The 17,456-nt window shown below is 34.0% G+C and overlaps 1 protein-coding gene and 1 non-coding gene across 3 annotated transcripts in view; both read left to right on the top strand.

Annotated features, from left to right (window-relative positions):
- The window catches only part of VIRMA (vir like m6A methyltransferase associated), a 55,177-nt gene extending 41,812 nt beyond the window's left edge, over positions 1 to 13,365 (top strand). The window contains exons 18-24 of one of the 2 annotated variants that reach the window (XM_006209684.4): positions 6,695 to 6,847; positions 7,294 to 7,454; positions 8,263 to 8,359; positions 10,178 to 10,344; positions 10,800 to 11,131; positions 12,025 to 12,168; positions 13,025 to 13,365. In XM_006209684.4, coding sequence (XP_006209746.1) covers positions 6,695 to 6,847; positions 7,294 to 7,454; positions 8,263 to 8,359; positions 10,178 to 10,344; positions 10,800 to 11,131; positions 12,025 to 12,168; positions 13,025 to 13,179 — 1,209 coding nt within the window. In that variant the 3' untranslated portion in view covers positions 13,180 to 13,365. The remainder of the gene's footprint in view (positions 1 to 6,694; positions 6,848 to 7,293; positions 7,455 to 8,262; positions 8,360 to 10,177; positions 10,345 to 10,799; positions 11,132 to 12,024; positions 12,169 to 13,024) is intronic. The other variant, XM_031691161.2, reaches the window with a different exon arrangement.
- On the top strand, positions 9,150 to 9,222 carry TRNAV-CAC (transfer RNA valine (anticodon CAC)). The gene has a single exon. It is a non-coding gene; the product is annotated as a tRNA-Val (tRNA).
- Positions 13,366 to 17,456: the final 4,091 nt, after the last annotated feature.

Raw genomic sequence — 17,456 nt, 5'->3', positions numbered from 1 at the left:
GGACTGTAGCTACCATAAAGGAATTTGAGTTTTACTTGATGGAGGACTACTTGTTAATTTTACCAGATGCTAAGTTACGTGTTTTTAATAAACCAGTTTGACAGATTTTCTTACACATATCATCAGTTAAACTGTTCCTAGTCAAAAACTACTAACCGGTGTTCATTCATGCTGTCCAGGATCTGCTGGGCCCTTGGGACTGCTAATTAATGCTTTTGTTCATCCCTTATCAATGCATTTTCTTTTCTTACTTCCTTCATTGAGAAGATCAAGGCCATCCTGTTTAATTTCTAAATGCTTTTTCTCTCCCTGAGATTCTTTCCCTGTTCTTTCTGCTCTATTGTTCCTTCCTTAATCAGAAGAAAATGTACCTCTGCATCACTTCATTTCTATTTATGATGTAGGTCTTATCTCTTCTAATAACCTGCCTGATTTCTTTTCCCTCTTCTGTATTTCCCTCTCTGGTCTCTCCTTGCCCCAGGTTAGTGTACAGAATCTCTGATATCCTAAATCAAATTTATTATCTTTCCCCATAAACTTGATTCCTCTTTTATGTGCCTTGCTTGTATACCATTGATCTTCCTCTGATCTTCAAGTTAGAAATCATAAACAGCGGCTAACTTTCCCCCTTTTGTTCATCATCTTCAGCAGCTGCTAATTCTTAAAAGCTTTATTCAGAAAACCTTTTATACTTCATTTCTTATTTTGTACTTCACTACTGTTACCTTAGATTTCTCCTTCGTGCTCCTTTTTTCATAACATTTTCTTGATATAATCCACGACCCATAAAATTCACTGGCATTTATTAATAAATTAAATTAATGAATTAAACTGACAGTTCAGTGGCTTTTAGTATATTCATAAAATTGTGCAACCATGACCACTAATTTCAGAATGTTTTTATAATGCCAAAAAAAATTCTGTGCCCATTAACAGAAACTCCCCATTCCCTCTTTCTTCTAGCTCCTGGCAGTAACTAATCTGTTTTTCTGTCTCTGTCAATTTCTGCAGAAAAACTGCTGGGATTTTGATAGGGATTATATTGAGTCTGTCGTTCACTTTGGGCAGTATTACTGTCTTAATGCTGTTAAGTCTTCATGTTCATGGACGTGGTATGCTTTCCATTTAGGTTGTCTTTGATTTCTGTCTATGATGTTGTATAATTTTCAATGTACAAGTCTTGTACCGCTTTTTGTTAATTTTATGCCTTGAAATTGGGAATTCTTTTAATGCTGTTGTAAATGGAATTATTCCTTAGTTTCATTTCTAAATGTTCTTTGCTAGTGTTTAGAAATGCAGCTGATTCTTATACATTGATACCGTGTCCTGCAACCTTGCTGAACTTGTTTATTAGTTTTGATAGTGTTTTTAGTGATTTCCTTAGAGTTTTCTAAATACAGGTTAATGTCATCTACAAATAGAAGTAGTCTAGCTTCTTCCTTCTGTATATGTTTTCTTTCTTTTTCTTGCCTTATTGTCCTACCAACAACCTCCAGTGCATGTTGAATAAAGGTGGCAAGAGTTGACATCTTTGTCTTGTTCTTGATCTTAGGGAGAAGGCTTTCAATCTTTCACCATTAAATATGATGTTAGCTATGGTTATTCACAGGTGCCCTTTATCAGGCTGAAGAAATTCTGTTCTGTTCCTAGTTTGTTGAGTGTTTTTTTTTTTTCATGAAAGGGTATTATTAAATGCTTTTTCTGTGTCTGTTGAAATGATCATGTTTTCTTCCCACATTCTGTCTTACATTGATTGCTTGTCATTGTTGAACTGACCTTGTATTGCTGGAATAAATCCCACTTGTTTGTGGTGTACCATCCTTTTGATACATTGCTAGATTCAGTTTGCTTTACTTTATTGAAGATTTTTGGGTCTGTATTCATAGGAAATTGGTGTATAGCTTTCTTTTCTTGAGGCATCTTTGGCCTTCATGGAGTGAGGTAGGAAGTATTCTCTACTCTTTTTTATTTTTTTGGAAGTTTGTGAAGGATTGATGTTAATTCTTTAAACATTAGGGAGAATTCACCAATGAAGCCATTTTGTCCTGGGCTTTTCTTTGTGGCAAGTGTTTTTGCATACTAATTAAATAGCTTTGCTTGATACAAATCTATTTGGATTTTCTGTATCTTGAATCAGTTTTAGTAGTTTGTGTCTTTTTAAGAATCTGTTTCTCTTCATTCAACTACATTACCAACTTGATGGCACAGAATTGTTCATAATACTTCCTTATAAACTCTTTTCTTGGTTGTTAATGATATCCTCTTTTTCATTCTTGATTTTAATAATTTGAGTGTTCTCTCCTTTTTTTCTCCCCTTTTGTTAGTCTAGCTGTTGTCAGATTTGTTGATCTTTCCAAATAACCAACTTTTGGTTTCTTTGATTTTCTTCTGTTTTTAATTCACTGTTTCATTTATTTCTGCTTTAATCTTTATTATTTCCTTTGTTTTACTTGTTTTCTTACTCTTCTTTGGCTAGTTTTGTAAGTTGGACATTTAGATTATTAATTTGAGATCTTTTTTAATGTAAGTATTTATAGTTATAAATTTCCCCCTGTGTAATGCTTTGGTATGTCATGTTTTTGGTTTTGTTCATCTCCAAGTATTTTCTTAATTTTCCTTTTTTGGTACATTGATTTAAGGAAGGAGTAAATTAACTTCCACATAATTGTGAATTTCTTAAATTTCCTTCTGCAATTGATTTATATATAATTTTATTCTATTGTGGTCAGAGACCTTACTTTGTATGATTTCAGTCTTTTTAAATTTATTGAGGCTACTTTTACAGGCTAGGGGTATCCTGGGGAAGTTTCCAACTCTTATTGTTGAATTGTCTATTTCTCTCTTTACTTCTGTCATTTTTTGCTTCATGCATCTTGGGGCTCTATTGTCAGGTGTATATATTTTCATAATTGTTATATCTTCCTGATGGATTGACCCCTTTGTTGTTATAAAATGTCCTTCTTTGTGTCCAGTAGTAACTTTTATCTAAATATTTATTTTGTGTTTCTGGTACAGCTGCTCTAGCTTTGTTTTGGTTATTGTTCGTATAGTACATTTTTTTTCTACTCTTTTACTTATAATCTGTATTTTTAAAATCTAAAATGTGTCTCTTATATACAGCATATAGTTGGATCATGTTTTGTTTGGTCATTTACGTTCTGCCAATTTCTTCATTTTGATTGGTCTTTCAGTCCATTTATGTTTAATTATTGATAGATAGGATTTATGTCTGTTGTATTGCTCTTTACTTCCTATGTATCTTTTTTGTTTCACTTTATCTCCATTGTGTATTTTTTTGCATTAAACAAATGCCATTTGTTTTAATTTTAATTTCCTTTTTCTTTTACCCTTTTTTCAAATTGTTTTCTTAGTGGTGACCCTGTATACTACGTTTGACACCTTAAATTAGAACAGTCTTGTTCTGATTAATCCCAGCATAATTTCAATAATATACAAAAACTGCTGCAGCATAGCTTTGTTCCCTTCCTTTTGTGCTGTTATCATCATACAAATTACATATTTATACATTGTGAGTCCATGTTCACAGCTTTATCATTATTGCTTTATTCTGTTGTTTTTTAATTCAGATAGGAGAAGAAAAATTACAAACAAAAATATGTTTATATTGCTTTTTACCTAACCTTTACTGACACTTTATTTTTTCATGTGGGTTCAAGTTACTGTATAGTGTCCTTTCATGTCAGCCAGGACTCCCTTTAGTATTTTTTGTAGAGTAGGTCTGCTAGTGACAGATTCTCTCACTGTTTTTAAAAAAATTTGAGAAAGTCTTTGTTTCTCTCATTTTTGAAAGACAGTTTTGTCAGTTGTAGAATTCTTTGATAGTGTTTTGCTTTTGGCACTTTGTATATGTTTTCCTTCTACATTCTGGCTTCCATGGTTTCTGACAATAAATCAGCTGTTAATCTTTTATTAGTTGAGTCACCTCTTTCTTACTGCTTTCAAGATTCTTTGTTTTTGTCTCTTGACAGTTTGATCATGATGTGTCTAAATGTGGATCTCTGAGTTTATTCTACTTGGAGTTTGTGGTTCTCTCTCTCTCTGGTCAAATTATATCTGTTTATAGTGTCTGTTTTAATGCATCCCAATTTGTGAATCCCCCCTTTTTTATTGTGAAGCCTTTTGATATTACTTTTCTTACTGTGCACTTCACAGCACGTTATTGGATTTCTTTCTGTAGATCATTTATTCACCTGTTTGCCATTTCTTACTTTGCTATCCGAATGTTAGGTCACTTAGGTCAGAGACCATGTCTTAACTAGTTTTTTCCCAGAGGTCTTGTACAGTGTCTTGTACAATTTAATAGCTGAAGTGTTTGACAGATGATTAAGGAGATTTGAAATGGTATCACAAACTTGATAGAATTTTCATTCTTCTGAAATAACTTTGTAGATTATAGTTTTCTAAATCTTTAAAAAAATCTTTCTTACTACTCACAGTAATGTACATAAAGAAAACTTCAAACTTTGTGCTAAATTTGAGCCAAGATTTTCTAATACTCATTTTAATAACAGATAAGTAGATTAGAATTTAAAATGCTCTTGATTTTGTTCAAAACTTTATGATCATGGAAAAGCAAGATAGTAGGGAGAGATGAAAACTTTACATCATTTCAGATATTTTAATTACCTGGTAGTTTTAAATCTTTCCAACCATCTTATTTTTAAGGAAATAGGTTTTATTTTTTAGAGCAAAATTGAGTGGAAGGTACAGAAAGTTCCCATATACCCCTTATCCCCCACTCCCCTACACAACCTCCCTTACTATCGACCTATCAACCTCCTACACAACAGTAATACATTTGTTAAAACTGACGAACATACATACACATTATCATTATCCATGTCAAAGACCATAGTTTATATTAGGGTCCACTCTCAGTATTGAACATTCTGTGAGTTTTGGCAGATGTATAATGAATGACATGAAGCCACCATTAGAGTGTCTTACAGAGAGTTTACTGTCCTAAACTCCTCTGTGCTCCTTCTCCTCTAACCCCTGTCAACAGCTGATCTTTTTACTATCTTCATAGTTTTGCCCTTTTCAGAATGTTATATAATTAGAATCATACAGTATGTAGCAGGTGTTCCATGTCTTTTCATGGCATGATAGCCCATTTCTTTTTAGTGCTGAATAGTATTCCAGTGTGTGGATGCACTACATTTTGTTTACTTATTCACCTAGTGAAGGGCATCCCAGTTGCTTCTAAGTTTTGGCAATTATGAACAAAGCTGCTGTAAAGATCTTTGTGTAAGTTTTTTTTGATAGACATAGGTTCTCCTCCTTTCTTTTTTTAATTTATTATTTTGTTCTGGTTTCTGTGACCTTTAAAAATAATAGTCATTAAGATGCTTTCTGATTCAGCTATATGAAGCTCTCCATCTCTAGTAAACGTGGTATGAATAACTTAAGTGAGGAATGAAGCCAGATAGATGCCTTGATAATTTGTTACCTGGTTAATATGCTTATTTCTACAAAATATATCTAGTCTGTTAAGTTACACATTTTAAGAACATTTAGGGGACAGTTTAAATATAACTTTTCACAGTCTGTTTCATTAATGCACTCTAATTATTTTTAACTCATTTACTTTTGTTTTTATTTTCCTAAATAAAACATGAACACCATCAACCTACCCTTCACCCTCACCTCCAAACAGCAAGTAAAACCCTTGTGGACATGATGGTTTATTGAATTTCTCATTAAGACTGCATGTCCTCTTCCTTAATACAATGTAAATGACTTCCTCGGTTTAGAGTTTTCTGAAAGGAACAGTGTGCTTCAGGCACAGTATCAGTTTGAGTGGAAATCTGTTAAGAATAATTTTCACAGTTTTCACTGAAATGTGTCCAGTTATAGGCCGAATAGTAGGAGCTACAAACAAAATTTGAATTCTTACTGTATATTTAAAATTACTGAATCCTACAGCTGGATTGGTGGGACCAGTATTCATTTTGAGCTATTTAAAACAGGGCTGGGTTGAGGGGAGGGAAATAGCTCATTGGTAGAATGCATACTTAGCATGCATGAGGTCCTGGGTTCAGTCCCCAGTACCTCCATTAAAAAAAAAAAATCTATAAACCAAGACTGTGTTCTAAAGATTTGAAACTACTTAAGTGTTCTTTCGTATGTGCAAATAAGAATATATTTATTGTCATTAACAAAGTTTGTTTTGTCTGATGAATTTTCTTATTTTATTATGTGGCATACTTTTTAAAGCAGAAAATGTCAATTTTTCTGTATGACGGCATATATTCTTAAATATGACAGTTACTGTTTTTTTTCAGTTGTTTGCCTTATCTCCAGAAAGGTAAATTCAGCTTCCATTAGTTCTTTGTTATAGCAGACATTTTATTCATTTGAATATCAATTAGTATATTACGTTTCCTGCCAGTGTCAGTGTATTTGTCATTGGATATTTTTTTTTTTTTTGAGAAATCTTGTTGCCAGTAAGTTGAATATATGTGTTCACCTATTTATTTTGTGAGTCTTAACTCAAAGAAAACTTATTTCAGCTTTAAGCTCACTAAATTTTTCTTAAAACTACCCATTTGTACCGATATAAAACCAAAACATTGAGGGGAAGATTGTGGCAATCTTAAATATCTGAGTAAGTTTGGAAGCATTTTTGCAAATTTCACTGCTCTCAAATTTAACTTGTGTGTGACATTTACAGGGATGTTGTGGAGATGATAGTGGTCTCATGGAAGTAGAGGGAGCTCATCCATCACGGACGATGAGTATTAATGCTGCAGAGCTAAAACAGCTTCTACAAAGCAAAGAAGAAAGTCCAGAAAATTTGTTCCTTGAACTAGAGAAGCTTGTTTTGGTAAAAAAAAAAAAACAATAGAAACAAAATAAAAATGGCTTATTCTCAGGAAATAATTTTCTTCACAGTTTGACTAGTACAAGTTTTTTTAGCGACCTTTTTAAAATAGTGAACCCTCAGTTGGGTATACTCAGAATTAATAATTCGGAGTGAAGTCCTCCATACTGGTATGAATTTTAAGGAGTACATGAAGGCAGTACTTTTGGAATTGTCTGTTGTTTGAATGCAGGGTGCCATCTGCTACCATTCTTTAGAAATAAAATGACAAGTGTTTTTGGTGTTTATTTTAATATGTTTAATGTTAAGCTGATAATTTCTTGATGGTGCTCTAAATTTCTTAGTGATGAAATAATACCACTTTTTTTACTAAAGAGTCAGTAGATTATGGGTATAAATGTTCAGGTTTTACCTGCATCCTCTTATTTTATGCTGTGTTTTGTATCTAGGAGCATTCAAAAGATGATGACAATCTGGATTCTTTGTTGGACAATGTGGTTGGACTTAAGCAGATGCTGGAGTCATCAGGTGATCCTTTACCTCTTGGTGACCAGGATGTAGAACCAGTACTTTCAGCTCCAGAATCTCTCCAGAATCTATTTAACAATAGGTAAAACAAGCAATGTTATGGTTGAGTAGATATTATGCATATAACGGCTTGGGGTCAAGAGAAGGCCATCAAATTATTTTTCTGTGCAGGTCAGATAGTAAAAATTCTAGTCTTTGTGGACCACATTCAGTCTCTCTTGCATATTCTTCTGTAGCTTTTTGCTTGTTTCTTTTGTTTTTTTAAAAAAGGCTTTAAAAATATGCAAACCATTCTTGCTTGCAGGCTGTACAAAAACAGGTGGGCAGAATGAGGACCATAGTTTGCTGGTCTCCTCATCTATAGGATATCTCTCTTGATCTTTGGAACACTATCCTTTTAGAGTATAATATGTATTTAATATGATAGAATTATTTTTTAAATTTAGAAAAATTACACATTGGTACAATGTAATAAACTTGGCTTTTTGGAAGTAAAACTAGGGCTGTTTTATTTTATCGAAAGATCAAATTTGTCACAAGAGGATTAGTTTCCAGGTTACTGGTTTTCAAGAATACTTAAATTTTTTTTTTTTTTTTTTTTTTGTGGGGAGAGATAATTAGGTTTATTTATTCTTTAATGGAGGTACTAGGGATTGAACCCAGGACCTCGTGCATGCTAGTCATGCACTTTGCCACTGAGCTATACCCTCCCCTCAAGAATACTTAATTCTGAAATAGTTTCTTGAAGGAATCTTTTTAAGTGCTAATTTTACTAATCCTTCAGAGGATAATATTTTTAATTGTACTGTACCACAGATTTTACTTAGAAGGTAAGCTAAAATATTTGATTTTGGAATTCTGCTTTTTAACAAATACTTTTCTTATTCTAGAACTGCATATGTGCTAGCTGATGTCATGGATGATCAGTTGAAATCTATGTGGTTCACTCCATTTCAGGCTGAAGAGATTGATACAGATCTGGATTTGGTATAAGTAATTTTATTACTAAATACTTAGAAAAATGTTACTTTTTTGTTGTTGCTTAGTGTATTGTTAGTTCAAAAATTGATTATATATTGTATGGCTGTTTAAAGTCTGTCTCAGGACCAGTAGGGCATTATTTTTATGTCAGTCGCCCACTTAATGGTGTCCAGGACTCAGTTTTTTTTGCTAGTTGCTTTCTCTCTTTCTACTTAGTGATCTGTATATTTGAGAATGAGATTCTTCTCATTTTTGCATAAGTACTCTAAAGCACTTTGGTTACCTATATTTATAGGGTATAGAATAGAGTAAAGTATCCCATGGAATTATAATTAATTCTTGTACTTGGGTTTAAAGAGAGAATAGGTTGCTCTTAATTTGGGGAAATGAAAAAAAAAATTTGTTCAAAAAATATAGTATGCATGGGGATTGATATTCTTAAACATAATGCTGAATAGGTAAGAGTATAGTTAAAGATTTTAATGCAGTCGGTTTCATGCTTCTCAGAGTATTAGGGAGGACAGTTTTAGCCACATCTTATTTTACCATGTATTATTTTTTCTCCTTAAAAAATGTATATATATTTTCAGTAACATCAAATTTATTTGTAAATCAAGAGGAAGGGTACTCCAGAGGAGTACATATTCAAAGAAAGAAATATATTTGAATATTCCCTGGTCCAGAAAATATTAGTATTCATGTGCAGTAAAACTAAAAGAATGATTTGCTTCATATTTAAGATGTATTTAGTGTACTAAGGACTTCTTTTCCGTCTTTAAAATATCACATGCAGGCAGGAGGGTATAGTTCAGTGGTAGAGCACATGCTTCACATGCATGAGGTCCTGGGTTCAATCCCTGGTATCTCCATTCAAAAAATAAATAAATAAAATATCACATGCAATTGAATTAAAATTGCATTGAACAGTATTTTTAGTGTAAATTGTTCAATGATTCTTTAGAACTGTGCTGTTCAATAGAACTTTATGAAGTAGAGATATTCTATAACCTGACATGTCCAGTACAGTAGCCACTAGCCTTATGTGATTGTTGAGCAATGAAACATTGCTAGCATGTCTTAGGAACTGAATTTTATTTTGATTTAATTTTAATTAATTTAAGTTAAAATAGATACATGTAGTTAGTTAGTGGCTACCATATTGGTCATCACAGGTTGAAAATATTTGTGTTAGAAGCCCTAACCCTAATTGTTGTACCACAGTTACCTTGTGATGATTGTGACTTTATGTGGTTTAGGGAAATTTTTGGTCTTTTAGGTTTAATAAATTTAATAAAGCCTACGTGAACATAATTTTCATTTCTCTGAAAGTTAACTTTGGTTGGAACCTCGTTAAATTCATACATGGAGATCTGTGGCACAGAATCCTTTTTTTGTGATACATTGACCTTAGAAGGATTGTAGAGTATGTTATTTTCAGATTCTTTGGGAAAAGTTCTGGAGATAGTCCACTGTTAATTTATGTAGAGAAAGCCTGAATTCCTTGTCAGGCATCAGAGGTCTCCTAGATAAATAGCCCTTCTTTGAGGAGGAATGCTAACTCTGCACCCATCTCCCCTTCCAAAAAGCAGCTAACTTCCTAAGGCTTTTTTTCTTTTTTTTTTAAACTACCAATGATGTTGCTTTTTGAAAAAATGAGGGAAAGAGGCTGACGTATAATTTATTTGTTATGAGGGTCAAATACAATTTATAGGAAATAAGAATTTCTGTAATCAAATGTTATATTAATAGTTGCATGTAAGTATAATGTTACATAAATAGTAACACTGAAGTACATTTTTCATTTGTTCATTTTTATGACTGCAGGTAAAGGTCGACTTAATTGAGCTCTCTGAAAAATGCTGTAGTGACTTCGACTTGCATGCAGAATTAGAGCGCTCATTTTTGTCAGAACCATCATCTCCAGGAAGAACCAAGACTACTAAAGGATTCAAACTTGGAAAACACAAGCATGAGACCTTTATAACTTCAAGGTAAAATTTATTTTACTGAAGATCTTGATTGTGATAAAGTAACCTTCTTTATTTTAATGTATTTTAAGATAGACTCTTGAGTATTAGAGAAAAAAGAAGTTGACATAATACTTGAATCGTGAATATTGTTTTGAATTTTTTTAAAAGATAATAATTTGGCCAGGACATACCAAGTACATTTGTTATGTTGTTTTACTTTATGAGAGTTTAAATGATTTGAAAAAGGGTCAACTGGATTATTTTTAAAAATTGTTATTCATATCAGTTAAATGTGAGTACCTTTCTTAGCTAGTTTTGTTGTGTTTCCCTGGAAAGTAATAGAGGTATTTGCATAGTTAACACAATTGGGATAAGAATAATTGAAATGTAGTTTTCAGTATTACAAAGATTGACTTATATTTTCACTGGAAATGTGTAAAAGAAAACATTTTCATGGAGTGTTTCTGTTTTAATAGTGGAAAATCTGAATACATTGAACCTGCCAAACGAGCTCATGTTGTGCCCCCACCAAGAGGAAGGGGCAGGGGAGGATTTGGACAGGGTATACGACCCCATGATATTTTTCGTCAGAGAAAACAGAACACTAGCAGACCACCATCTATGCATGTGGATGACTTTGTTGCAGCTGAAAGTAAAGAAGTGGTCCCTCAAGATGGAATACCTCCACCAAAACGGCCACTCAAAGTATCACAGAAGATTTCTTCTCGTGGTGGATTTTCAGGCAATCGGGGAGGACGGGGTGCTTTTCACAGTCAGAATAGGTTTTTCACACCTCCTGCTTCAAAAGGTAACTACTTACATATATTTTCTAATGGGTTATTTTAATACTGGAATATCAGAATATCAAATACAAGTGATTCAGATGGAAGTGATTCAGATGAAGTATTTTTCTGATACTGTAATTAAGCTGCCTCTAGACCAGTGGTCCTATTTGCAGAGTACTTCGTTGGATAGAAAAAAAATTTTTTTACGTTAACTTTTGTTTAATTGTATATTTAATGATGAGTTTAAAAGAAGTATTGGCTAATTATGTCCCTTTTTACGTTGAGAATTGTGTTTATCCTTTCTAAATAATAGCCATACGTTATTTTCACAGTGGTTCTTATAAACAGTTTCCTTAGGATTGTTCTATGTAGTTCATCTTTGATTCTCTTATCTCCTTGCTTCCTAATGTTATATATAACTTGGTTTAAATATTTTCAGGATTTTAGAAATTCAGTTTCTAAAATAGAAATTTACAGAAATTATACTTTACTAGTGGATTGATGGCATGTTTCCATGCTCCTGAGTTAAGAGAGTGAGAGTGAAAGAGAACAGGTGTTTACTTTAGTAGTAAACACTTACATAGCTGAGTTAGGAACTATTTTGAGCACTTCACATGTAATACTCTCACCAGTCCCACAAGGTAGGTTCTTTTAGTATGCCCGCTTACCAGAAGAGAAAACTTGTCAGTCATTTGGCCAGGACATAGAAATGGCAGAACCAGTATTTGAACCCTGACAGTCTGGCTTCAGAGCCTCCGTTTCTAACTTCGTATGATGCTGCCATTCTGCTTATATTCTGTTATAAAATTTTATAGTTTCTCTTCTGTTACTTTTGAAGATTAAGAAAAACCTGTCATATCTTCATTCGATTGAAATTGTGAAAAAAGTAGATTTTGATCGTGTTGCCTGTGTTTAGGAAATTACAGTCGTCGGGAGGGAACAAGAGGCTCCAGCTGGAGCGCTCAGAATACTCCTCGAGGAACTTACAATGAGAGCCGCGGAGGCCAGAGCAATTTTAACAGGGGCCCTCTTCCACCGTTACGACCGCTTAGTTCTACAGGTACACGTTCTTCCTACTTGACATTGCTGAGGGGGGAGGGAGGCAAATCTTCCTTTTCAAATTGTTGAATGTCATATATTCTCATTCTGGGAGAGAATATTTTGGAATGTAGACATATAATTCTAAAGTCAGTTTAATTTTATATCTGTGAGTGGGTGCCCAGTGTACATCTTCTGTATAAATAATCAAAATTTTAGATTTTGAACTGTGTATATAGGCTGAGTGGTTTCACGTTGTGCTCTGTCTTGATAGTAACTAAAGAAAGCCAGTCCTTCAGGTACCTATCCGAACAAAGTAAACAGAGATATCTCAGCACAGAATACAAGTTGACTCTTGAGTGACGTGGGTTTGAACTGCAAGCGTTATCCACTTACACGCAGATATTTTCTAACAATAAATACTGCAGCACTACATGATCTGTGGTTAGCCGAAATCGAGGATGTGGAGGAACCAGCTGTAAATTATACTTGGATTAACCCCCGAGTTGTTCAAAGGCCAACTGTATTCTGTTTTCGTTTCCAGTGTTGTCTTGCGTTTGTAAGCATATAACCCTTCTTTTCCTCTCTGCAACATTCCTGTGTCAAGTCCAGAATTTTTCTGGTCAGATGTAAGCTTTTGGTTTTAAATGCACTTTTTTTTTTTTTTGGCTTTATTTGAAATGTAATTCTTACATTTAGACCATTTACCTTTTTAAAGTGGACAACTCAGTGGTCTTCAACACATTCACAGAACTGGCCTGTGGATTTTAAAGGAGCGAAGAGTAGTCCCTGTCTTTGAGCTCAGTGTTATAGATTAGTGTTTATATAATGGAAAGGACAGTTTGTTACAACTGAAAACTGTATTCTTTCTTTTACAGGCTACCGCCCAAGTCCTCGTGACCGTGCTTCCAGGGGTCGTGGGGGCCTTGGACCTTCCTGGGCAAGTGCGAATAGCGGCAGTGGAGGCTCACGAGGAAAGTTCGTTAGTGGAGGCAGTGGTAGAGGTCGTCATGTACGGTCCTTTACACGATAAAAATTCTTTCGGGAACATCCTCAGTGTATACGGACATTTCATGAGGACAATAAAAATAAGACTGGAGGACCAATTTAGACTTAGCAGTTATCTGGATACATCTGAGAGAATATTTTTATCTGAAGAAAGCAGATTTTGTTTGATACCTAACACAAGATTTCAATAAAAATCCAAACTTTGTATGTATGTTTGTATATATTTTTTCCCTTTCTTATATGACTATTTAGAAAATTTCTTAGGTAGAAAATGAACTATGAAATGTCTTGTTCTGGTGTTATTTCTTGCCTGTACCACAGATGTTCCCCGTACTTTCTCAGCTCGTGGTGCCCTTCACTGTTTCAGTAGTGTTTTCACAGCACACCTAGGCCAAAAGAAATGCCTAATAATTCCATTTATTAAATAGTTAGGTCCAAACAGCTTAAGAATTTACGTCCAAACCACTAGTGACAGTGGATGTGGCGCAACTTCTCAGACCTTGGAATCAGCTTGAACACTGCCAGTATTCCTGTTCCACCATGCTTTTTGCACAGTACTTTTTACCACACCTGCTGAAAATCCAGTTTTGCAAAGATAACACTGTCATGGAAAGAAACATAGTGCTATCTGCTATTGACAATGTGAACTACCTCAAACCAGCATTTTGTGTTGTGCCCCATGGATGTGTGCGCGTCAGAAATTCACAGCTTCCTGCGGCACTCGTGTTAATCTGCTACGGTGGCCTAGCGCACAGATTTGGGAACCTTTTGTCTGTACCAAAAGGAACACGACACTCTTCTCCTTTACATTAGAAAGAAATACATACATACTTTGTGTTTTAGCTTTATACCTACTTACAGTATTTTATTATGCAATTATTTAAAACCTAAAAATGAGGCATATCCTGTTATTTTGGGACTCAGAAACATCTAATAAAACTGTACTTTATATACAGAAATAAAGTTTATACTTTGATAAAACAGTCATTTTTCCCAGGAGCTATCTTAACACACAGCCTATATAATCTGGCATAAAATACAGAATTCTCTTAAACAACAAAGGAGTGTATGAGTCTCATTCCATCCCTTCATCACGCTGTCTTGTCGAACTATTTGTGAGTGAATAGTAAGTTTGCTAGGAAAACACCTTGAAGAAAAGCTTTGTTCTAAAGACTCTTAAGTGAAAGGTAATGGAAATCTTAGCTAATGGCCTCTGCCTCAAAAACCCAAGATAACCTAAACCCCTTTCAGTCCTGAAACCTAATAAGCTCGTCTTTCTAAAGATGCATTTTTCAGTCCAGCAAAGGAGTTATTATCCTAACTACAGATGGAGGAGGCTGAGGAGCTTTACTCAAAAGTGACAGAAACAGTATTTAGAACCTGGTTGGCAGTCTCCTAATTCTTCACCTCTCTTTTCCATCTTGGAGCACAAAGAAGCTACTCTCTGGGCTGAATGGTATTAGAGATCAGAATTAATTTATGCTATGGAAGTAAAGTTCCAAATACCGAGCACTCTTGTTTTAGTCATTTCAGAAGTGAGCCAGATCGGTATTGGGGGATGGTTGCTGTCATATACATTTAGATCTATATGTAAGACCATGTATCTTCAAAAATGAATATAAGTTTTATGAGTATTTTGGTAGAATAGGAGTATGTGTTATTTGCAAAACTTGGTTTTATATAAGAGATTTCAGGAAATGTTTTGAGTGGTATTTAGAAATTAATGAAAGAATTGCAAAATACCTTTGAGAACTAAACATTCTATTTATAACACTAGGAGTTGATAGAATGATTGCTTTTATAAGAACAAGAAAAAGTAAATGCTCTGAAATATTGCTATGCTTCATTTAAAAACACTGTTGCTGGTAATCAAGGTGTGTGAAGCAATACCAGGTCCAGTTTAGTTTAACTGCTTAAGTGTAAAAAAACTGCAGAAGTGCAGATATTAAGAATGAAGAACGAGAGTATGTCTTCTAAGTATCTCGAGAAGCTCACAATCTAATAGAGAAAACAATCATGTAAACAGGTTTTGTTTTTTAAAGTAATGGGTGAGTGTATAACCATGGAACAACTTGGGAGTTCTTGAATAACCCAATTAGTACTTTTCAAACTGATCCACAGAGTTTTTAAAATAGTCAAAGGAAAAACTTGACATTATAATTGTATATTAGACTATAAATAACATCTTTGGAATTGTTTTGTATGAAGACTAATTAAGATGGAAAAATTATACATGTGATTTTTTATTTTTAAATTCAAAGGACAGATTGGGAAATAATGAGCAAGATCTTACAAATGTCCTATGAATTCATGAGCTGGAGAAAAGGATGCAAACTCTAGTACTAGCAGTGGCCTTGAGAGTAACAGAAATGAGAAGAGAGGACCAGGTGAAGAACAGACAGTAAAAACTGGAGAAGTTGTCGGTTGACACTTTGGCCTCAATGTGGAGGGAGGAAGCTGGGAGAGTTGGAGCTGGTGGCTCTGGAGGGTGCTTGCGGTGTTAAAGTACACTTCAGCTTCAGCTGATTGACACCTTGGAAAACTGATGGATCCAAGGCTAACACATCTAAGAGAATTTTGTAAAAATGTTTTAAGTTTTAAAATTAAAAAAAAAATTGTGGTTAAAAAACCCTCCAAATTTACCATCTTAGCCATTATTTCATGTACAGTTCAGCAGTGTTAAGTATTCACATTATTGTGCAACTAGCCTTCAGAACTTTTTGATCTTGCACATCTGAAACCCTATACCCCTTTAACAACTACTTGCCAATCCCCTCTTCCTCCAGTCCATAGTACCCACCATTCTACTTTCTGTCTCTGAATTTGACTACATTAACTCATATAAGTGGTATTTGTCTTTTTGTCATTGGCTTATTTAATTTAGCATGATGTCCTTAAGATTCATCCATCCTGAAACGTATGTCTAAATTTCCTTCAAGGCTGAATAATATTCCATTGTATGTATATACCACATTTTATTCATTGATCTGTTGGTAGACATTAGTTGCTTCCACTTTTTGGCTATTAGGGATAATGCTGCTATAAACAGATATACAAATATCTGCTCTAGTCCCTACTTAGAGTTATGTTGAGTATATACATAGAAGGATTACTGGATCATATGGTAGTTCTCAACTTTAAGTTTTCTAGGAGTTGCCATACTGTTTTCCATAGTTCCTGCACCATTTTGCATTTCTTTCAACAAGGATTCTAATTTCTCCACATCCCCACCAACACTTGTTATTTTCTGTTTGTGTTAATAATAGCAATCCTAATGGATATGCTTCTGACTCTTAAAGAGAAGTAAAAAATCTGGATTATTGATGGGTAATCAGTTTTCAAGTATGGCAATTGAAATTTAAAAATTTAAAATATTGTATGAGCCAAACAAATGTGCAGGGGACAATGTAGCCAGAGGGTTCCAGCCTGAAGATAGGATCTATTTTAGAAACTGGAACTGGATTACTGTAAAAACTTAATTTTCGTTTGAAATAGTAAAATTTACCAAGTAAATCTGTGATAGGACCTGATGCTGTAGAGAAGTTCTTTGGAACCAAAAAGCTCGGGTTTGAAACTAGCTTTTATCACTTAGCTATGCAACTTTAATCAGCTTTAATATCTGCTCTTAAATCTGCCTCCTCTCCCTACATTGCTAGGTTTTGGAGATTAATGTATTTGATTTTTTAAAAAAATGTGTACAGCAATATTGTTTTAAATGTTCAAGCCTCTACTGTCTGGAAAAAAATATACAAGATATGACTTACTTGTTAAATTATTTCTGAAGTCATTGAAACTAGTGCCTACTTGAGAAATAACGTGTAAGTTATGGAGATAGAATTATACCAATTTGTAGCTCTACCAGACAACTGTGATATGTTTTTTAAGGAGATTTTTAGTTTGGGGATGCTATTGTACAATGGTCTTGTGAACGTGGATTGTAAATGAAGATAGTCCACCTGTCTAAGAATTCTCAGGATACTTTGGGACATGTGGTAATATTTGTAAAATATAATATTTATATTTTAAAATATAAAAGGGTGTAGCTGGTATGAAAATGCAGGAAACAGTGAGGAGTCTACTTTGCCCAGGGTAGAATGCAGGGGGTGAGCAGAGGAAAGGGAAGGAAGATGTGTTTGGAGGTTGGGCCTAAATTATGAAAGGTCTTATTTGCTATGCTAAAGCCATAGAGAGTAACTAAAATTTTGTTATTGTTGTTAATGTGAATGGCATTTTAAAATTTGGTACGTTTTTATGAACATCTACTCTGAGCCAGTCACTATGAAAGGTGTTTTCAATAAATTA

The sequence above is a fragment of the Vicugna pacos genome, chromosome 25, assembly GCF_048564905.1.
Source record: "Vicugna pacos chromosome 25, VicPac4, whole genome shotgun sequence".
Classification (NCBI taxonomy): domain Eukaryota; kingdom Metazoa; phylum Chordata; class Mammalia; order Artiodactyla; family Camelidae; genus Vicugna; species Vicugna pacos.
Note: the sequence above shows the minus strand (reverse complement) of the source record. Positions and strands in the feature narration are given on the sequence as shown.